The 23,164-nt window shown below is 43.8% G+C and overlaps 1 protein-coding gene across 1 annotated transcript; it reads right to left on the minus strand.

The window, feature by feature from the left end:
- Positions 1-1,069: 1,069 nt before the first annotated feature.
- Positions 1,070-22,405, minus strand: LOC118402229 (calponin-3-like). Its single transcript, XM_035800258.2, has 7 exons — positions 22,092-22,405; positions 5,141-5,262; positions 4,567-4,633; positions 4,285-4,422; positions 3,313-3,429; positions 2,894-3,040; positions 1,070-2,631 (listed from the first exon to the last, which is right to left on the minus strand). The coding sequence occupies exons 1-7, from the start codon at positions 22,146-22,148 to the stop codon at positions 2,242-2,244; spliced, it is 1,038 nt and encodes a 345-aa protein (XP_035656151.1). The 5' UTR covers positions 22,149-22,405; the 3' UTR covers positions 1,070-2,241.
- Between the last annotated feature and the right edge of the window lie 759 nt (positions 22,406-23,164).

Genomic DNA, 23,164 nt, shown 5'->3' on the forward strand with positions numbered 1-23,164 from the left:
GAGTTTAGGATAAGTTAAACGGCGGAGCCAAAGACTCCTTATGGGGGTTAAGAACCACCCCACTGGGCAACAACGGGTTGAATCAACATGGCTTCCACGTCATTTCAACCAATTTTTTTTATGTGATGACGTTGAATGAACGTGGAAAACTAATTGGATTTGAAAAGAAGTCATCATCCTAAGGGAATTTCTGCATTTCTCTCACCCAACTTTGAACCAAAATCCAATGGCATTTCGTTGATTTCATGTTAGATGGAAACTCAACCACATGTAAATCAAAACTAGACACTGGACTGTGCCAGTGGGATGACACGAGGTCTATCTATTAGGCCGACGTGCCAAAAGTCTGAGTTGTGCCACAAGGTTGGACATTCAGCTCACTCTGAAAGGAGGCGTTGCCAAGGTAACAGTTGTCCCTCTCCCATGTACTCTTCCCTAATTGAGTCTTGTATTATGGAGGGTGAATTCCACAAGCATACAAAGAGGGGATTATTCCCCCTGGCCATAGACTCACTGAAGAGGTTGTTGACGGGAAGAGAGAGAAAGGGGGTAGATGGGGAGGGAGAAAGTGAGGGAGAGAAAAATAAGGGGGGGGGGGGGGTTTTGAGGTTGGATTTTTGACTGTGTGCTGTTCTAATGATCCCTGTTGGTTGCTAGGAAGTCTGTTCTGTTGCACTCCGGTCAGTTGGGTTCTATGCCAGTCATTCTGCCACAGTGGCTTTTCACAACACACATAATTCCTGGCTGTGCTCTTGTCTATTACACTAGTAGTTAGGTCACTGTCTGATGTCGAGGATGTCCCTGGGTTTTAAGGGTGGCAATCTCAGATATACAAAATCATCTCCGAAGGTCAAGTCATTCTGACACTAGCCTGAGTCCCAAAAATCGGTTAGCATGGCAATTCCATCTCCTATGTCATTGTCCTGCCAAAACAGCACAAACAGATAAGGGACTCAGGCTAGTGTCAGTATGACTTGACCTTCGGAGATTATTGGTAATTATGAGGTAAAAGAACACCCAGCAGTGGGTTCTCGGTGGTCTCAGCTTAGATATAACTAGAGACATCCTGTATGGAAGACTTCATGAAACAAAGTTTATTGATACAAAATAACCAAAACAATAGAAGAAATGTCTATATTGGGACAAATGGCAATAAATACAACAGTGGATGGGGTCTACATACAGACAGGAGCATTATGGCACAACGAATCATTGAGATATGAAGAACATTTAAAAAATACCTAAGAAGTTTGGTCATGTGACAGAAACTAACATTTGAGATGATCTTCTGAGAGAGTCTCAAGATAGGCAGCGAAAGTACAAAAACAAGAGAACTACAAAAAACATTGCAGTGCTTTCAAGTCAAACTGGGACATGACGGCCATGAGCATCTTAACTAAAACCATCCATCTATTTCTCCTGCCAACCTTCTCTAAAATATGATTGCTGTATATTCAGAATGGATAGAACATAAGTCTCTTACCAAAACTTACCACAGAGCAGTAGACTTGTGGATCAGATTTGAAGGAGATGAAAGAGAACATATATTGAAAACAAAGAAGAAAGGAGGGAGCAGGTAAACATGATGTGTAGTGAATGCCAGTGATGGAATGTTTCTCACAGAACTCCCTAGTTGAGTTTCTGAACCGTGAGAACTACAAAACCCATAAAACATAGAAAGAACTTGCCGCATTCTATACATTATTACGATTGGCCGGAAAATATTGACATTCTAACGAGTTTAAAAGGGATGCTAGATTGATAAACCAACATTTCCCTTTTAGGGGAAAAAAAAAACATGTTTAAAAAAAAAAACATAGCAAGGATGGTAAAAGTCTTGCTCTGTTAACAAAATCGTTCCCTCACACTTACTTTACTTTACAGTGGCTTTATACCAGAGTAACACATTTGCATCAGTTTAAACAACTTCATCATAAGTGGTACCACAAAAATTGTATCAAACTACATATAGGCCTACGGTTCTTATGATCCGCCAAGGTACTTGGACATGCAACTACCCTCTGGATTCCGGTAGAAGGCCACTATAAACGTTACATATTCCCAGACACACCGTGTTACACTCGGAACTACTGCTACACAGGGTGACATTTTGACTACGCAAAAAAGCAATGCAGTTGTCCAAACAAGCGTTACTTTTTTGCGAAGCCAAAATGGGGCCCAGAGGGGAACATGGCACCCTATTACCCCATATAGAGCAATTACACATGAGACACAGTCGGTCTAATAGTTGATGCCCTGGTCCTCGTCATAGTGCCCACTGTACTGCTGTTGGTACCCACCCCTGTACTCATCCTCGTCGTCATGCTGATACTGGTACTCCACCTGGTAGTCGCTGTCACTAATCTCCGATCCATTGGTGCCTGTTCCCAGGCTCCCGTTGCCGTGGCTACCGGCGTGGTTGCCGAGGGTGACGGGCGAGGTGGGCTCTGTGGGGGAGGCGCAGTACTTGGGGTCGTAAATCTGCCTGCCCAGGCCATAGCTGCTCATGCCCTTCTGGGACGCCACCTTGTTGGTGCCCATCTGCAGGGAGATGGTGGAGCTGTCTGCATGCTGTCCCGCCGACTTCTGGTCGTAGATGTCGCGGCGGGTACCTGGAGCCGACATGCCAGCCTGGGGGAGAGGAGGTCAGGTTGGCGGTGGAGCGGTTGGTAGTATGTGTGTGTATGTGACCGATAGTGTGTGTGAGAGGGAGAAAGAAAAAGAGCGCGTGTGCGTACACCTGACCACAGTAACCTTTAGTCGGTAGAGGTCTCGCCCTGTTACAAGATTACTGCTAATTGCTTCCAGGGATTACAGTGGATAGGAATCCATTGCAGCAGAAACCATTGAAGCATAAGAAACACAGCACACACATCAAAGACGACATTCTTACCTGGCTGGCTCCCTTGTTGGTTCCCATCTGCAGGCTGATGGTAGTCTGGTCGTAAGGCTTGTCTGTCTGTGACTTTGGGTCATACAAGTGTCTCCTGGTCCCATACGCTGTCATACCAGACTGGCTGGCACATTTATTTGTTCCCATCTACCCAGGACAGAAACAGCTTTCAGACAAGGCTCCATCCATAAGTCATAATGTCCTCTAATCAAATCTCTTCTATATCTGGCCATTTTTATTGACGACAAATTCATTTCCGAGTATGACTGGGATCCATTATTAGTATAACATTTTTTAAAAAAGTGGGAAAATACAAACATGTCTACTGCTATAATATCATTATTTAGTGAAAAAAAAAACAGATGAGATCCATTTAAAGCATTATCTCTCGTCATTGCTATTGTGTGTGCACGACTCACCTGCAGTCCAATCACACATTGTCCAGCCTTAATTTTGTCCTCGTCGAAATGGCGCGTCCTCTTGTCTGCGAACTTCACACCGATGTCACAGTTGGAGTTTGAGCCTTTGGTTTTCGCCTGTTGCATGTTATGAGACAAAGGAACAAAAGTCAGTGATGCTTTCAGTTTTACATGACCATGTTTCTACTCACTATTTCCAACTGTACTGTAATGTAAGCCTACATATTGCTGCATGGGTATGTCAACCAAATAACATTTTATGTCACATGCGCCAATACAACAGGAATGTTACCATGTATCAAACTATGTTACCGTACCATGAAATGCTTACTTACAAGCCCAACCAATTCGTAACCAACATATCGCCCTAACAGATCCACAGATGATGCAATCTCTATTGCACTCCACACTGCCCTTTCCCACCTGGACAAAAGGAACACCTATGTGAGAATGCTATTCATTGACTACAGCTCAGCATTCAACACCATAGTGCCCTCAAAGCTTGTCAATAAGCTAAGGACCCTGGGACTAAACACCTCCCTCTGCAACTGGATCCTGGACCCTGACTGGACACCCCCAGGTGGTGAGGGTAGGTAACAACACATCTGCCACGCTAATGCTCAACACAAGGGCCCCTCAGGGGTGTGTGGTCAGTCCCTTCCTGTACTCCCTATTCACTCATGACTGCACGGCTAGGCACGACTCCACCACCATCATTAAGTTTGCCGATGACGCAACAGTGGTAGGCCTGATCACCGACGCAACAGTGGTAGGCCTGATCACCGACAAGACAGTGTTTTTCCGATCCAGGGTTTCAGCACCAATAAAAACAATGTTTTCCTCTTTTCTGTATCTTCATTAATCGTAATCCACTCCTATGACACACTCTTTCTGTGTGTTTGGCACTGGGTAATAATGACGTCAGGAACAACTCAGGGTTCTACACTCACCCCGGTCTAATTGAGAACCTACCATACCAGCCAGGGACAGCAGTGTGCTCTGGACCTGGGTCATGTTCCCATTCTCAAACAGGTCATTGGCTTCAAAGATGTCATTGGGACAAAGGCCAAACTTCAGAATGGCACGGATGAAATTCCCCAGATTTTCCAGCTAGAACAGAACAAAAAAAAAAAAATCAGACTCCGGTTCATTCTAGATATTTAGTCTCGTATAATTAAAAGCATATTTCTCTGAAATACTGTAGCAGCTTAACAGTATACATCAAAATATCAAATTGTATTTTGTCTCACGTACCTTGTGCCAGTTGAGTTTGGAGTGGTTGGTTTTCTTAATGGAACCAGGCTGCAGTTTGTTAATCAGCCTGAAGCGGAAGAAAAAAACAGTCCATCTCTTACAATTTGATATGAACATAAACAAAATGGTCCTACTAGAGCAATGGAAAATCACAATACACAATTCCGACTGGTAGTGAAAAGAATGATGGAGCGATTAAGACCACAGCTAATCCTCCGTAGGCCTTTTCAACACCTGATCACTGTTATGGCAACAATATAACATCCTGTATTAAGTCTACTTGAGTGATCATTTATCGAGGAATGTGACTAAGTATTCCCCTACATTCTCAGAGCTGACTGAGCTAAAGACCGGTGAAGTCTAAATGGTTCAGTAGCCTGAAGAGGGGAAAACACCCTTCCAAAACATGTTGGGGGGGGGGATAATAGAAAAGAAGACTACTGATTGGAAGAATGGAGAATGGTATTTGTGCATATTGTACCAATGTGTAAAATACCTAAAACAGCAGCATACAAACCCTGTTGGTGAGTGGGTAAATCTAAACACACTTTTTTTCTATAGACAGAAAACTTACTCGCAGAGGATGACTCCGTCCTTGAGGCCCTTCTGGAAGTTCTCTCCAATGGGCATGCCCGTCACCTCCTCGATCCAGAACCGGAGCTCCTCCTCCTTCTGCAGGTCATACTTCCCTGCGATCTGAGAAGACAAAATACTGTTAACTCCACCCAGTCTTCATTCAACAGTTGTTCAAAATCAAACCCTGTCCCCCTAAACACTGGTTGGGATATGACTTGTTTGGATAGGTAGGCTATAAAACATCAATACCACTTAGCTTAGAAAAGGGCAAGGTTGAGCAATTACCAGAAACATCCGATCCTGCAAGCAAACACAATCCAAAACACTAACCAACCGAGCCACACACTTAAGGTATCTTGTAATTTGAAACAATTATAACCACAATGCAAGCCTAAACCCAGACTACTTTGCATTGCAAACTCAGTAACCTCTTTGTATATTTATGTATGTGTTGGCCACAGGGAGTGAGACAGAGGGAAAGTTATAATAGCCAGGCAGAGGCAGTTTGCTGTTATGAGATTCAAACCATGTTTATGTTCAGTGCAATGCCGCAACAGATTTCTTAGCGAGTAGCACGCCCACTCAATAGTTAGAACTCATGGTCATTGGGCCCAGGCCCTCCACTCCCTGGGAAAGATAGTCTGTTAAAGGGGAGGCTTGAACAATAATTCAGAGGGCTTTTAGCCCAATCTACTGTAAATACAGAACATCTGAGCAATAAAACATAGAGAGAAATCACATATTTTGTAAAGACACTTGAGGTAGCACTTCAGTCCTCACAGCAGAAGGCCAAAGCTTTTCAAGTGAAGCAGTCACACAATTGTCCTAAAAAATAAATTTAATAAAGGTGGTGCCGACAATGCCGCAAGGTCAGCTTTTCGGGAAAACACTCTCCTCGCCCACGTCTCGGCTGTGTTTTCCCCGAGGCCCGCTGCTAGGAGAAGTAAGACACAGGAAATTACATGGATCGCTGCCCCGCGCCTGAACCCTGGCTTCAGGGGGATTGCTCCACAGGTTCCTAAGACCAGACGGAAACGGTTTCTTTACCCAATGGCTTGATTGAAAGAGAGATAGAAGGGGAAGGAGAGAGACAGACAGATAGAGAGAGACACACACAGAAAGTGAAAATATCAGAGCGACAACTTTATCTGGCGTAGCAGACGGAGAGATTAGAGGGATACTGCGGTCATTCATCTTAAATAGCTATCCTTGGCTGCTTGTTTGAAGCCCAGGGCTTCCAACTGCATTCAGGGCCTGCACGTACATGTATCAACCATCTCAGAGTTGAAGTGCTGATCTAGAATCAGACCCCATCCCATGTATTCATTATTATTGAAAAGGCTAAACTGAACGTAGATCAGAACTCCTACTCTGAGACGTTTAATGCATATGGTCCCCCCTGGCCATAACATTATTCATCGCGATCTAAATGACAAAACTGATCCTAGATCAGCACTCCCCCTAGGAGATGGCTCCAGGGCTAATTACATGACTAAGGGGAAACTACATGACAGCATGGCCAAAATATTTTTTTTATTTTTTTATCTCAGATTGTTCTGGCAATTCTCACATAAAAACTTCACTCGAATAAAGAATGTTAGACATTTGTATCACAAACCATTTTAGGAAATCATGATGAAAGTGGCCATTTTAAACCTATACAACATGTGCACCTATAGCGTGCTCTTAAATATGAAGATTATCTATATTCTGAAATACAAAGTCTTCACATCTCAAAAAGTACCTTTTTGATTTAGCCTATTTGTTTGGAACAATATACTCTTCAAACATAACATTTCCAGCGTGGGCTCTCTGCTACTTTTGAAGAAATTATCAGTTATATACACTACCGTTCAAAATGTTTGGGGTCACTTAGAAATGTCCTTGTTTTCCATGAAAACACACATGAAATTATTTGCAAAATTAATAGGAAATATAGTCAAGACGTTGACAAGGTTATAAATTCAGCAAATAAAGAAGTCCTCTCACTGTCAACTTTGTTAATTTTCAGCAAACTTAACATGTGTAAATATTTGTATGAACATAACAAGATTCAACAACTGAGACATAAACTGAACAAGTTCCACAGACATGTGACCAACAGAAATGGAATAATGTGTCCCTGAACAAAGAGGGGGGGGTCAAAAGTAACAGTCAGTATCTGTTGTGGCCATCTGCGGCATTAAGTACTGCAGTGCTTCTCCTCTTCATGTACTGCACCAGATTTACCAGTTCTTGCTGTGAGATGCTACCCCACTCTTCCACCAAAGCACCTGCAAGTTCCCAGACATTTCTCGGGGGAATGGCCCTAGCCCTCACCCTCCGATCCAACAGGCCCTTGACCTGCTCAATAGGATTGAGATCCGGGCTCTTCGCTGGCCATGGCAGAACACGGACATTCCTGTCTTACAGGAAATCACACACAGAACGAGCAGTATGGCTGGTAGCATTGTCATGCTGGAGGGTCATGTCAGGATGAGCCTGCAGGAAGTGTACGACATGAGGGAGGAGGATGTCTTCCCTGTAAACGCACAGCGTTGAGATTGCAGGCAATGACAAGCTCAGTCCGATGATGCTGTGACACACCGCCCCCCAGACCATGACGGCCCTCCACCTCCAAATCGATCCCGCTCCAGAGTAAAGGCCTCGGTGTAATGCTCAAACCATCGACGATAAATGTGAATCCGACAATCACCCCTGGCGAGACAAAACCTTGACTCGTCAGTGAAGAGCATTTTTTGCCAATCCTGTCTGGTTCAGCAACGGTGGGTTTGTGCCTATAGGTAGCGTTGTGATGTCTGGTGAGGACCTGCCGTACAACAGGCCTGCAAGAGGAGGACCGAGCACACCCCCATTCTCATTGACAGGGTGGAGTGGAGCAGGTTGAGAGCTTCAAGTTCCTTGGTGTCCACGTCAACAACAAACTAGAATGGTCCAAACAGCAAGACAGTCGTGAAGAGGGCACAACAAAGCCCATTCCCCCTCAGGAAACTAAAAAGATTTGGCATGGGTCCTGAGACCCTCAAAACGTTCTACAGCTGCACCATCGAGAGCATCCTGACGGGTTGCATCACTGCCTGGTGCGGCAAATGCTCAGCCCCTGACCGCAAGGTACTACAGAGGGTAGTGCATATGGCCCAGTACATCACTGGGGCTAAGATGCTTGCCTCCCAGGACCCCTAAAAATTGTGAAAGACCCCAGCCACAGACTGTTCTCTCTACTACCGCATGGCAAGCGGTACCGGAGTGCCAAGTCTAAAACAAAAAGGCTTCTCAACAGTTTTTACCCCCAAGCCATAAGACTCCTGAACAGGTAATCAACTATGATATCATATATGCATAGTCACTTTAACTATACATTCATGTACATACTACCTCAATTGGTCCGACCAACCAATGCTCCTGCACATTGGCTAACCGGGCTATCTGCATTGTGTCCCACCCACCAACCCCTCTTTTATGCTACGGCTACTCTCAGTTCATCATATAAGCATAGTCACGATACCTACATGTAAATACTACCTCAATCAGCCTGACTAACCGGTGTCTGTATGTAGCCTCACTACTCTATATAGCCTGTCTTTTTGTTGTTGTTTTATTTCTTTACCTACCTATTGTTCACCGAATACCTTTTTTGCACTATTGGTTAGAGCCTGTAAGTAAGCATTTCACAGAATACAACCTGTTGTATTCGGCGCACGTGACAAACTTTGATTTGAGGTGGCGTCAAGCACTCCTCCAGCATCTTTCACTTTTTCTGCTTCTCACGAATGTTCTTCTTTGTGATCTGAACACTTAGATTTGTCTGTCCATAACGCTTTTTTTCCAATCTTCCTCTGTCCAGTGTGTGTTCTTTTGCCCATCTTAATCTTTTATTTCTATTCTGGTTAGAGGCAGTTTGCGCTGTTCTGTGAAGGGAGTAGTACACAGTGTTTTACGAGATCTTCAGTTTCTTGGCAATTTCTCACATGGAATAGACTTCATTTCCCAGAACAAGAATAGACTGACGAGTTTCAGAAGAAAGGTCTTTGTTTCTGGCCATTTTGAGCCTGTAATCGTAACCCACAAAATGCTGATGCTCCAGATTCTCAACGAGTCTAAAGAAGGACCGTTTTATTGCTTCTTTCATCAGCATAACAGTTTTCAGCTGTGCTAACATAATTGCAAAATGGTTTTCTAATGATCAATTAGCTAATCCAAATTCATAATTTGAAAAGGCTAACGCAACATACCATTGGAACACGAGTGATGGTTGCTGATAATGGGCCTCTGTACGCCTATGTAGATATTCCATTTAAAAAATCAAACGTTTACAGCTACAATAGTCATTTACAACATTAGCAATGTCCACACTGTATTTCTAACCAATTTGATGTTATTTTAAAACTGGACAACATTTTTGCTTTTCTTTCAAAAACAAGGACATTTCTAAGTGACCCCAAACTTTTGAACGGTGGTGTATATAGAAATTGACATTATAGGTCCTTAACCAATCATAGCCCTCCTGCAGGGTCGTACAGTCAGCAGGTCACCAGCAGAGAGGTTCCTTTGAATCCAGTTTCCCCATTAACTGTGTTGGCGGTGCTCGTTAAAATGTATCACAACTTCGAAAGCAGCAGAGAGTCCACTCTGGACATGTGATGTATTTGTACAGTATATTGTTTAAAACAATGCCTAAAAAACTAACTAAATCCAAAAGGGTACTTTTGAGATATTCATATTTATAGTTAAGGTTTAATAAATTAATGTGTAAAATTGTTTTTCAGAATATATACTGGGTGTAGAAAACATTAGGAACACCTGCTCTTTCCATGACAGACTCACCAGGTGTGTACAGGTGAAAGCTGTGATCCCTTATTGATGTCACTTGTTAAATCCACTTCAATCAGTGTAGATGCAGGGGAGGAGACAGGTTAAATAAAGATTTTTAAGCCTTGAGACATGGATTGTGTATATGTGCCACTCAGTGGGTGAAAGGGCAAGACAAAAGATTTAAGTGCCTTTGAACGGGGTATGGTAGCAGGTGCCAGGCGCACCGGTTTGAGTGTCAAGAACTGCAACGCTGCTGGGTTTATCACACTCAACAATTTCCCATGTAACAAGAGTGGTCCACCACCCAAAGGACATCCAGCCAACTTGACTCAACTGTGGGAGGAATTGGAGTCAACATGGGCCAGCATCCTTGTGGAATGCTTTCAACACCTTGTTGAGTCCATGTCCCAACGAATTGAGGCTCTTCTGAGGGCAAAAGGGGGTGCAACACAATATTAGGAAGTTTTGTACACTCAGTAGATATACCACATATTGAAGAGCACACTAGGAGTATAATGTGAATATAATGACACCAAGGTGTTGTCTGTATCATTGGGTCTAACAGGGGGTGTGTACATAAATAAAAAGGGCCTAAAATGGCCACTTTCAAGTTATACTTTTTGGGGGTGTTTTACAAATGTAAAAAGCATACCAACATCCTTCCTCCCTATTAACTTTCTGTGAGAGAATTGCCAGAACAAATCAGAGATACCAAAATTGTAATCGCCCTAACGAGGTATTGTTTTTACTCTCCGGGATACAGGAACAACTCCCGCAGGTTATGGTACAGTAACTCTTATCCTACGAGGTCCAGAGCCTGTTGGGTTTCTGTTCTACCTGATAATTAATTGGTGTCCCAGGTCTAAATCGGTCCCTGATTAGAGGGGAACAATGAAAACAATGGTCCAGACTTGAGTTTGAGGGCTATAGTGCATCCTTTTCCATTAGCGTGGTTACGGGTTCAATTTCAGCCAGGTACATTTTCCACTTCATATTAACTAGGCTACTTAAAAAAAAAAAAAATGTATTCGCTACTCCGTCGAGCCCTCTCCCACTAAATGAACGATGTGCATCTTCTAGCGATCTACTGATAGGCTAGGCGCCTGTCAGTCGTCACAAAGTGAGCAATGACAGGGAAATGCTGCAGAGTATAAAATGCGAAGCGAGAGGTTTCACTCCTGCCAAAATAAACCCAATGCGTTTCTATGGGATTATTTTGGACCCAAGATTGTCACCTGCCTTCGTGCCTTTGAGAGGACTCCCATTGTTAGGGTGGAGAAATTGGCATCTCGTCAATATATACAGATCTCTGGTTGCAGTAGTTTGACACATTTCATTTATTATTTTCTTTCGTGTGTCTCATATAACCAGCCACATGGTGCATGGTGGGTCTAGGCTACTTACTGTGTGTTGATTGACAACTGAACAGCAAGTGTTAACTAGTTTATGAAAAGATGTTGAACTGACTGAATAAAGTCGATCTCCTATATCCCTTTCCCATTCATAAATCATGCAAAGTGGTTGTCCATGGTATCGCATAGGTTTTTCTTTCCAAGGAAGTCGGGACCTGCCAGTTAGTGACGCTAAAGTGAATGACTATCGTCTCATCAGCCTACCAAATCGCATCGGTGAGAGCCATTCATTTGGCTCCCTAATTTTCATAGGCTACTTGGCTCTGTCATAACCTCACATGGTCTCTCCTATCATTGCTATGCAGACGACACACAATTAATCTTCTACTTTCCCCCTTCTGATGACCAGGTGGCGAATCGCATCTCTGCATGTCTGGCAGACATATCAGTGTGGATGACGGATCACCACCTCAAGCTGAACCTCGGCAAGACGGAGCTCCTCTTCCTCCCGGGGAAGGACTGCCCGTTCCATGATCTCGCCATCACGGTTGACAACTCCATTGTGTCCTCCTCCCAGAGCGCTAAGAATGGCGTGATCCTGGACAACACCCTGTCGTTCTCAACTAACATCAAGGCGGTGGCCCGTTCCTGTAGGTTCATGCTCTACAACATCCGCAGAGTGACCCTGCCTCACACAGGAAGCAGGGAAATGCTGCAGAGTATAAAAGCAGGTCCTAATCCAGGCACTTGTCATCTCCCGTCTGGATTACTGCAACTCGCTGTTGGCTGGGCTCCCTGCCTGTGCCATTAAACCCTACAACTCATCCAGAACGCCGCAGCCCATCTGGTGTTCAACCTTCCCAAGTTTTCTCACGTCACCCCGCTCCTCCGCTCTCTCCACTGGCTTCCAGTTGAAGCTCGCATCCGCTACAAGACCATGGTGCTTGCCACGGAGCTGTGAGGGGAACGGCATTCATTACCTCCAGGCTCTGATCAGGCCCTACACCCAAACAAGGGCACTGCATTCATCCACCTCTGGCCTGCTCGCCTCCCTACCACTGAGGAAGTACAGTTTAACTCAGCCCAGTCAAAACTGTTCGCTGCTCTGGCCCCCCAATGGTGGAACAAACTCCCTCACGACGCCAGGACAGCGGAGTCAATCACCACCTTCCGGAGACACCTGAAACCCCACCTCTTTAAGGAATACCTAGGATAGGATAAGTAATCCTTCTCACCCCCCCCCCTAAAAAGATTTAGATGCACTATTGTAAAGTGGCTGTTCCACTGGATGTCATAAGGTGTATGCACCAATTTGTAAGTCGCTCTGGATAAGAGCGTCTGCTAAATGACTTAAATGTAAATGTAAATGTAGGCCTAGTCTTTTTGGCGATTATCTGCAGATAAATTATTAAAAGACTCAATGAAAATGGTGAATCATCACTGCAGGAATAATTGGTAGTGGAGAGCCTCATTCTGCATTAAAACAGAATAACAATATAAAAAATATATCTATTGACCTTAGTCGGGAATCAACTAAACATTTTTTTAAAGTATTATATTTGCTCAAGTTTATCATAAGACATGGACAGAATGCATCAGTGATTTTTCCTGCAACTTTCTTTGATGGTAATGAAAACACTCCTCTGGTAGTTGGAAAGGCTTGCCCAGAAACCATCTCAATTAAATGTTAACTACAAAGTAACCTACTCTTACCTGGCAGAATGATATCATGATTATTTTCATCAAGTGGGTATTTGTTTCACAAACTCCACTTACAAAAACACTGCTAAAACAGCCTCTTGCTAGGTGTGCAATTGAATTAAAGGGTAACTACACACAAACTTTTACATTTCTCCGATTTTCCCAGACCTCAAAAGTAGTCCACTGTTGTGGTTTAAGCATTGTTGTGGACTTAGAAAAACAACAAAATTGGATGTTCTATGAAAAACTAAGGGGGGAAAAAAGGGAAAAGTAATACATAATTTGAAGAACAAACATAGTTGTGGCAATTTGTATTTTGCAGTAAATAAGACTAATTTAAAGAGAAGACCGGTTAAATGTCAAAAAAAAGAAGGTTATCTTACTTAGAAAACAGTCCTGATCCGTCACTCATTTAGATATATCTATTAACCCTTATTTAACTAGGCAAGTCAGTTAAGAACAAATTATTACTTATAATAATTTCTCTTATTACTTATAATAATCTCCTCTCTGCACAGACCATACAAACGCTCCACACCGCGTGGCCGCGGCCACCCTAATCTGGTGGTCCCAGCGCGCACGACCCACGTGGAGTTCCAGGTCTCCGGTAGCCTCTGGAACTGCCGATCTGCGGCCAACAAGGCAGAGTTCATCTCAGCCTATACCTCCCTCCAGTCCCTCGACTTCTTGGCACTGACGGAAACATGGATCACCACAGATAACACTGCTACTCCTACTGCTCTCTCTTCGTCCGCCCACGTGTTCTCGCACACCCCGAGAGCTTCTGGTCAGCGGGGTGGTGGCACCGGGATCCTCATCTCTCCCAAGTGGTCATTCTCTCTTTCTCCCCTTTCCCATCTGTCTATCGCCTCCTTTGAATTTCATGCTGTCACAGTTACCAGCCCTTTCAAGCTTAACATCCTTATCATTTATCGCCCTCCAGGTCCCCTCGGAGAGTTCATCAATGAGCTTGATAAGCTCCTTTCCTGAGGACGGCTCACCTCTCACAGTTCTGGGCGACTTTAACCTCCCCACGTCTACCTTTGACTCATTCCTCTCTGCCTCCTTCTTTCCACTCCTCTCCTCTTTTGACCTCACCCTCTCACCTTCCCCCCCTACTCACAAGGCAGGCAATACGCTCGACCTCATCTTTACTAGATGCTGTTCTTCCACTAACCTCATTGCAACTCCCCTCCAAGTCTCCGACCACTACCTTGTATCCTTTTCCCTCTCGCTCTCATCCAACACTGCCCCTACTCGGATGGTATCGCGCCGTCCCAACCTTCGCTCTCTCTCTCCCCCGCTACTCTCTCCTCTTCCATCCTATCATCTCTTCCCTCTGCTCAAACCTTCTCCAACCTATCTCCTGATTCTGCCTCCTCAACCCTCCTCTCCTCCCTTGACTCTCTATGTCCCTTATCCTCCAGGCCGGCTCGGTCCTCCCCTCCCGCTCCGTGGCTCGACGACTCATTGCGAGCTCACAGAACAGGGCTCCGGGCAGCCGAGCGGAAATGGAGGAAAACTCGCCTCCCTGCGGACCTGGCATCCTTTCACTCCCTCCTCTCTACATTTTCCTCCTCTGTCTCTGCTGCTAAAGCCACTTTCTACCACTCTAAATTCCAAGCATCTGCCTCTAACCCTAGGAAGCTCTTTGCCACCTTCTCCTCCCTCCTGAATCCTCCTCCCCCCCCCCCTCCCCCTCTCTGCAGATGACTTCGTCAACCATTTTGAAAAGAAGGTCGACGACATCCGATCCTCGTTTGCTAAGTCAAACGACACCGCTGGTTCTGCTCACACTGCCCTACCCTGTGCTCTGACCTCTTTCTCCCCTCTCTCTCCAGATGAAATCTTGCGTCTTGTGACGGCCGGCCGCCCAACAACCTGCCCGCTCGACCCTATCCCCTCCTCTCTTCTCCAGACCATTTCCGGAGACCTTCTCCCTTACCTCACCTCGCTCATCAAATCATCCCTGACCGCTGGCTACGTCCCTTCCGTCTTCAACTCCCTCACGACAGCGGAGTCAATCACCACCTTCCGGAGACACCTGAAACCCCACCTCTTTAAGGAATACCTAAGGATAGGATAAGTAATCCTTCTCACCCCCACCCCCCCCTTAAAAGATTTAGATGCACTATTGTAAAGTGGCTGTTCCACTGGATGTCATAAGGTGAATGCACCAATTTGTAAGTCGCTCTGGATAAGAGCGTCTGCTAAATGACTTAAATGTAAATGTAAATGTATAATGATGACCAACCCCGGCCAAACCCTAACCCGGACGACGCTGGGCCAATTGTGCGCCGCCCTATGGTCCTCCCAATCACGGCCGGTTATAAGACAGAATCAAACCAGAGTCTGTAGTGACACCTCTAGCACTGATATGCAGTGCCTGACACCTAGACAATATCCATAACAAACTGAATTAATATTTTCTTAGTAATTAAAATTTCTTTTTACACAATACCACAACCATTTTTCCAATCTTTGAGGTAAACTCTATAAAGTATTCAATAATTGCAGATAGAATCAAGGTATTAGGATGTAACAGAGGCTGCCAAAATAGAGCCAAAAATGGACAAAGATGTTGAACCCTGGCGGCACCTGGCTGGCTACTTTTTCTATTTGGCTGGCTAGTCTAAGTACTTGTGGAAAACACTGCTCTAAAAGATCAGTCTGGCACGCAAGGACAGATCTGACTGTCTCATATGGGGAAACCAGAGTTTCAGACTGTACGGTATAGTCATTGTATCTGGATATCAAGGAGAAAATCTGACTCACAAACCCTTATTCACTGAAGATTTCATGAACAGAGATTGTGAGCTATGGGCCATTTCCATGCAATATCTTCAACAGTGAAGAGGCAACTCTGGGATGCTGGCCTTCTGGCAGAGTTGCAAAGAAAAAGCCATATCTCAGACTGGTCAATAATCTTTTATTTTTAAGATGGGCAACAAAAAAAACAGATACTGGACAGAGGAACTCTGCCTAGGCTAGCATCCCGGAGTCGCCTCTTCACTGTTGAAATGGGTGTTTTGCAGGTACTATTTAATGAAGCTGCCAGTTGAGGACTTGTGAGGCGTCTGTTTCTCAAACTAGACACTAATGTACTTGTCCCCTTGCTCAGTTGTACACTTGGGCCTCCCACTCCTCTTTCTAATCTGGTTAGAGACAACGCTGTTCTGTGAAGAGAGTAGTACACAGCGTTGTACGAGATCTTCAGTTTCTTGGCAATTTCTCACATGGAATAGCCTACATTTCTCAGAACAAGAATAGACTGACGAGTTTCAGAAGAAAGGTCTTTGTTTCTGGCCATTTGGAGCCGGTAATCAAACCCATAAATGCTGATGCTCCAGATACTCAACTAGTCTAAAGGCCAGTTTTATTGCTTCTTTAATTAGCACAACAGTTTTCAGCTGTGCTAACATAATTGCAAAAGGGTTTTCTAATGATAAATTAGCATTTTAAAATTATAAACTTGTAACACAGGAGTGATGGTTGCTGATAATGGGCCTTGAGTAGGCCGATGTGGATATTCCATTAAAAAAAATGCTACAATAGTCATTTACAACATTAACAATGTCTACGCTGTATTTCTGATCAATTTGATGTTATTTTAAATGGACAATGTTTTTGTGCTTTTCTTTCAAAAACAAGGACATTTCTAAGTGACAAACTTTTGAACGGTAGTGTACATATTACCTCAATTACCTTGACTAACCCCTACCCCAGCACATTGACTCGGTACCCTTGTATATAGCCTTGTTTTTGTTATTTTATTGTGTTATTTTTTTCTTTCTCCTTTCGTTTATTTTGCTAATTTTTCAGACAAAAAAAAATAAAAATAAAAACTGCACTGTTGGTTAAGTAAGCATTTCACAGTAAGGTCTACACCGGTTGTAGTCGGTGCCTGTGACAAATTAAATTGGATTTGAATCAGTCTGTTTTATTCTAGCACTGCTGCTTGTCAGACTGAAGATACCACAATGTCAGAACAGAGCCTCGTCAAGTTCTGTGTCTGTCTGTGTTTATCAGGGAACAGCGGAGGTAGAGGTTCAAGAGAGATCCCACATCTGTAATTTATTAAACCCCCCCAGTCTGCACTTGGGTTACACACAAGGTTATCAATGCCTGCAGCTCTCTCTGCCTATGGTGAAAACAAGCAAACAACAGGTTTTCCAAAGGTTCAGAGCCATCTGTGATAGGCTTAATCCTACACACACACACAGACTAACCTCTGCTGAAAGCAATCAGTAGTCCTCCCTCAGCAAGAGAGGACTCAAACCCCACCAACCTCTCCCTCTCCCTCCCCCTTCACACAAAACACCACTTTTATCGTGTCTAACAGTTCATCACCCGCCATAATGTCAAATGAGAAATCTGTCAAGATTAAAAAGAGCTAACCACTTTCATTATCGCTCAAAGGCTCTGTGTAGGAAAGATGGCAGCCCTTCCTACAAAGACCAGCAGTCTTCAAAAAGGGCAAAGAGTCTTTAATGGGATTAAATGGAGGGGGAAAGTTGATGCGATGTCCCAGAAATGCATTCATTTGACTCGTATCCCACACTGGGAGGGTCAGAGGTCAATGTGAGAGGTAGATAAAGGAAAAAGTTTGCTCGTAACCTCGTGTCACACCAAACAAGCTACGTTAGGCTAGCCGTTGCTACGAGACCCAGAAGACACAAGTCCCACACAGCGAGTCCCTTTAAAAACGTCCCATGGAGAGCTGAGAGGGGAGCGTTAACAGCCCCTGTTCGAGTCTAGAAAATCACTCCTCATGTCCAAACAATAGCTTCAGTGTTCTTGATGGAGCAGAACTAGCTAGGCATTCATAGACGAAAGAGGGGGAGAAACACAGGACTAGCCAAAAAGACCTTGATTCATCTTTCTCTTTCTTAGACATGCAGAGAAAGAAACCCCCTCTTCTTATACTACCACTGCTGCCCACACAACTGGAAGTATTTTCTGATGAGTCTGGGGAATGGAGAGAACATCTGGCCTGAAAAAATAATGAGAGCGTTGTATTGTAAATGGGCCGCTCCTTCAGGATACGACATTACGGTACTGTGAAAGTTAGCCTGTTTGTGCGAAAATTACAGGCTTTGCCCTCCAAAACCTTAATGTATGCTCCTACAAAATCCCAAACCTGTTTAAATATTAGTTATCCATTTATTGTAGAGGAAATGGCATTGAATGGAGCCTTGACAATAGAGACAGCTGGTAGTGTGTTAATAAATTATTAACCTTACGTGCCTCTGGGAAATGTTCAATGGAGTGGAATGATGCAGCAATTTTTTTCTGTGACGAGTGTGAGGTGAGGTAGAAACAATTACACCATCTGTTTACGTTGCCCTAGGCCCATTGTCATAGTGCTGTTTGTTGACATACAGTAAGAACGTGTTAACAGAGACACAAGTAAAGCTGGAAGGCGGCCATTTTCCACTGTGTGGACATTTTCCCCCATTTCCAATTCAAATCTGGCTCTATCCATCCTCACCTGTGAGCCATGACTCAAAATGTCACTGTTATCCTTAGGACACCTCCTCCTGACCTGATAATATAAAAATAACCAAAAAGGAAATAACTTCCGATATGTCAAAAACAGAAAGTGCTGCTGCTCCATCCTGTGTTTTTCCTGGGTTTGAAGGGTAATTATAGTGAGTGTTTACTTAACAGCACTCAGGAAGACTCCTTCCTGTTCTCCTTGAGATGTCAGCGTGGGGTTTAAAAGGCCACCCTGGGACATCCTCAACGGATGGAGGATGGCCAAGTTAGCACTTTAGAGGAGTGTCAACAAAATCATGACATTCCCTCCCAACAGCCATGTGTTGTGGTGGTAGAACTAATTAAATGACACACACACACACACTGGCCCCAGTTTGCTGAACTATATGAACATATTTTGCATTTACATTCTATTATGCAAAACAGAACAAGTGGGGAGTATTCCTGGGAGTTAAATGCAAATATTTATGGACTGATACACTTCAGCGTAATCTATTCAGCCCTCTTTCAAACAACTAACTGCCAAGCCGACACCACAAACATGTCTTTGTTCTGTGCGGCTGGACATGGGTTAACCCTAAATACTGTAGTCAGAGGAGCTATTTTAAGTCCTATGGATGAGGTGCACTGTGCACATGATGTTCACCACAGCCTTATCTCTTGTGCACAGGAGCGAAAAGTAGCTGTGGACACGTAAGCTGCAGGTACAATACAAGGGCGGTGTGTAAACGTTGTCTGATTACTGAAGAGGTCAGCCAGAGTCATGGGAAAAGTTATGGGAAAGGTGGCTTGAACTCATCCTTATTGCAAATTATGCAAGTGGTGTCCTCTTTGTGGGATTAACCAGTATGCGTTGAAAGTTGATGAGAAAGAAAGTGTTTGGTTTCACGTTGGGGTATTCATGACACGAACATGTCTATACCGGTATAGCCCACTTCTACTGTGTCTCTACTGTAGGGTTGAAGGTTGCAGGGGTATATGTAACATTAGATGAGATGTCCATGTGCCAACACTTTCAGCCTGGTTTTCATAGTTAAAAAAAAAAAAGGTATTTTCTCTTGCTAGCACTTCCTAGCAGACTGGAGGTTTAAGTGTCCTGTCCTCGAGCCAGCACAGATGGTCAGACCATCACAGCACCATTTTATTACAGTCCTTACTGTTAAGGGTTATGGCAAAAAATAGGCACGCCTTACAGCGGTCTTACAGATGTCACAGATTACAAAATCCTCCAAGTATCTGTACTACTAAAGAAAAAGCGATAACCACAACAGTTTCAGCCCTGTATCAGATTCATAACGTTTTGGATGGTGTCAGATAACACAACGCAGGAAGCCAGAACTTGAGGTATGACTGAAGACCAGGGAAAGGGTATTTTACAAAGTAGGCTAATTCACTTTAATTACTTTTGCAATTACTGGACAAAGCAACTTCCTTTGTGGTGTAGCGCTCCATTGTACTCCTCAGTGCATTGTAAGTATTAATAAATAGCACATACAAGTATTTCCCATCTCTGTAAGTAAAATAAAACATAGGACGGGGTCAATACCATTTCAAGAAAGTCAATAAATACATTTCCTGAATCCACTGAGTTGAAAAGGAATCGGCCACAATCACCCAAGCCTGCTACACCAGCACAATGTCCTACATTGTTGCTGTCTGGCATACAGCCATACTTGTGAAGATGTTGTGTGGTGGTTTTTAACAATTAAAGTATCAAAGGCTGTGTAAGGTGATGTTGACAACCTGGTGACAGGCAGTTACACACACCAAAGCTCCCACTGTGGTCTTGACATGATGGGAGCCTCCCATTGTGATCAGCTGTTTACTTCCTGGAACACATCTGAGTGCCAGCCTGCCAGGAGTTACCACGAAAACTATGACCAAGAACCCATGTGGAGGGCTCTACTAGGGCTTTAACTCTACTATTACAGTAGCTTCCTGGACTCAGATTTAGCAGATTCCTGGATTAAAAAGCACTTTCAATGGAGAATACCCATTGAGCATGCTTAAGTCCAGGGAAACTAGTCCAAAGAGGCCCAAAGGATTTGCCTAAAAGTGCCGTATGCAGATCTTCACTAGAAAGGAATGGGGGGGGGGGGGGGTTACGAGGTTTTTGTACTCCGCTTGACAGTTCAGAGACATTCATGGCACTTCCTATGGAACACAATCTCGCATTTCTTTTCCACAAACCGTCGCAGCAGACCACTGAAGGGCTGGCATATCTCTGTCAGACTTCTAATAAAGCGTATCATCTGGCAGACCACATGGAAAATGTCTCAGCTCACACTGGAAGGAGGCGGGGATCGGGATGGAACCATTGCTTCGCATGGATGGAATGACCCACTTCGGACTCCATTTAGAAAGGGAGTGAAAGGACAAAAACCCACTGGAGAGGAGCTGTGGATATCGGTATAAAAAGTCTACTAAATATGTTGATAGCAGTTTTTTCAGACTGTGGCTTGACCTGGAAAACTCTGGGCCCTAGATATACCGCAGCTATAACCAGGTCAACTTAGGTGGTCAGGAAAAACTCCTGGCCCTAGTAAGGGGGGTGATCCCCCTCTTTAGTTATTTATTGTGTTGGACATACAGTACGTGTGGATCATAGACCTCTGGGCCATCTGGGATTCTCCCCAGGAGCAGAAGCCAACAAAAAAAACCCACAGAGGATTTGGCAAGGGGCCCAGCCCATCATTCAACAGCTAAAAAGATTTGTATTTAATTTGCATGCTATATTGCTGAACAGTAGATTGAAAGACATCTAGGGGACCCTTTAAAACAATAGTAGCAAATTGATTCCACATGAGTCTGACAATGAAGGCGACACTGCAGTTTTACACTGTGTATAATTTTTTTTAAAACTACAGTGAGGTCAGACAAGGAGAAAGCATTGTTGAGGCGGATGTAGTCTAGTACTGCAGACTTCACTCAGCAGTATAGGGACCCTTACACAACCCGTATAGGGCTCCACCCACTATGTTGGAGCAACAATGAGTTGTTGGCCTTGCCAATCATTCATGACGCTTTCATCCTTTCCTGTAGCAAAAAAAGATCATAAGGGAATATTGTACACACACACAATGTAGAATTGTTTTCATCCAGCATCACTGTAGCCCAAAATAAGTTGCACTTGTGAAAGGTCTGGGAAAAGTGGATCAAGAATGGCAATACTTGACATACAGCCTATTTTTTTTCCCAACGCAGTGTTCTTGCTGAGAAAATTACACATTTATGTTAAAGACATTAAATCACAGGAAATGTGTGTGGGGGTGGGTGGGGGTTCTGCACCCTGTAACCTGATAGACTATCCCTTTTGGGCCAAATTGTGCAACAAGAGAAAGGGCACATTGATTAAGAAATTGAGCAGAATTCATACTGATTTACGTGGCCATTTGCCAACACACACTTTCCACAATTAGAAAAAAAGTTTCAGGTCGTATCGAGAGGAAATGTATGCACCGACTTGATGCGAAGCAGTTTCACGGTGATCCATTTCATGTAAATAATACATTTTCTCCCAAACACCTCTCATTTAATCACTTTGATAGGTAAAATGGTATAATCCTAATATTCACGCACGCTTACCTTGCTTCTCAATTCTGCAGTCAAACCGTACACTGGACCCTTGTTGAATTGAGTCATTTTCTTTGTTTTGCAAATGTAAAACAGTGTCAATAACTTGCAACAAAAAAAAGTTGCGCCTTCTTCCACGTTTCCTCTGTTACAAAGTAGCAAGTTCCATACAAGAGTTACAATTATGAAAATAAATCCGTAAACCTCTTTAATGTCCCGATTCTTCGGCGAGCAGATGGAAAGAGAACGGAATTGACCTTGCACAGAAAGTTCTGGTTCGCAGTAGATAGCTTGTCTTTCGACCGAAAAAAAAGAGAGACCTGCGGTAAGCCAATCAGAAGTCTTGATTTCCCCTGCACTCGCTCATGGATCCCAAGGAAGATAAAGAAACAAGGATGTTTAACACACGTTATTCACAATAACAGATTCACAATTTGGTTGGTCAAGTATCCCCTGATTAGGCTATATGACTATTATTATTATCATTAGGCTACCATTCAATCTTTTTTTCCCATAAAATGTCAATAGAATATAAAGTGAATGACAAACAATACAAATCATTTATGAAGATATCTAATTGCATTATAGTAGGCTATCATGCAGCATATGACTCTCTTCCATGAGTCCTCCACCACAGGATGGTTTAGGGTAGTAATGCAAGAGTGACATAAATAATGCCTCCTTCCACAATGCATTGAGAAATGACAAGTTTTACACTAGACTGAGATCAGCTCTAAAACACAGCCTCTAGTAAAGTCTCAGTCTATACTATCTCTACTTAAGTTGGCTGAATGCAAACAAATCATTCCCCCCCTCCCTGCATCCCTCCCCCTCCCTCCATGTGTTTCCTGTCCCCTGAGCAGTGCCATCAAGGGACTCCAAGTGTCCATAAACAGGAAGACTGTCCACAATGGAAACTTGCTGCCAGAACTGCTCATCCTGAAAATAACACAAACAGAGCTACCCTCTGAAGAACTCCCCATGCGATTCCCACCGTGAGGCCTAGCTGGGTCTCAGTCTCTGCCTTTTCCTCTGAAACACTCAGGGTGGTCTAGGACTAGTCTACTAGTCTGTCTCCACTCCTG

The sequence above is a fragment of the Oncorhynchus keta genome, chromosome 23 (assembly GCF_023373465.1).
Source record: "Oncorhynchus keta strain PuntledgeMale-10-30-2019 chromosome 23, Oket_V2, whole genome shotgun sequence".
Lineage (NCBI taxonomy): Eukaryota > Metazoa > Chordata > Actinopteri > Salmoniformes > Salmonidae > Oncorhynchus > Oncorhynchus keta.

Coding starts and splice junctions, on each gene's coding strand:
- LOC118402229 (XM_035800258.2), bottom strand. CDS start 22,148: ATGACTCAATTCAACAAGGGTCCAGTGTACGGTTTGACTGCAGAATTG. Junction 4,423..4,566: donor CCAAACTCAACTGGCACAAG/GTACGTGAGACA, acceptor GTTCTGTTCTAG/CTGGAAAATCTGGGGAATTT. Junction 3,041..3,312: donor AATGTGTGATTGGACTGCAG/GTGAGTCGTGCA, acceptor TGTCCTGGGTAG/ATGGGAACAAATAAATGTGC.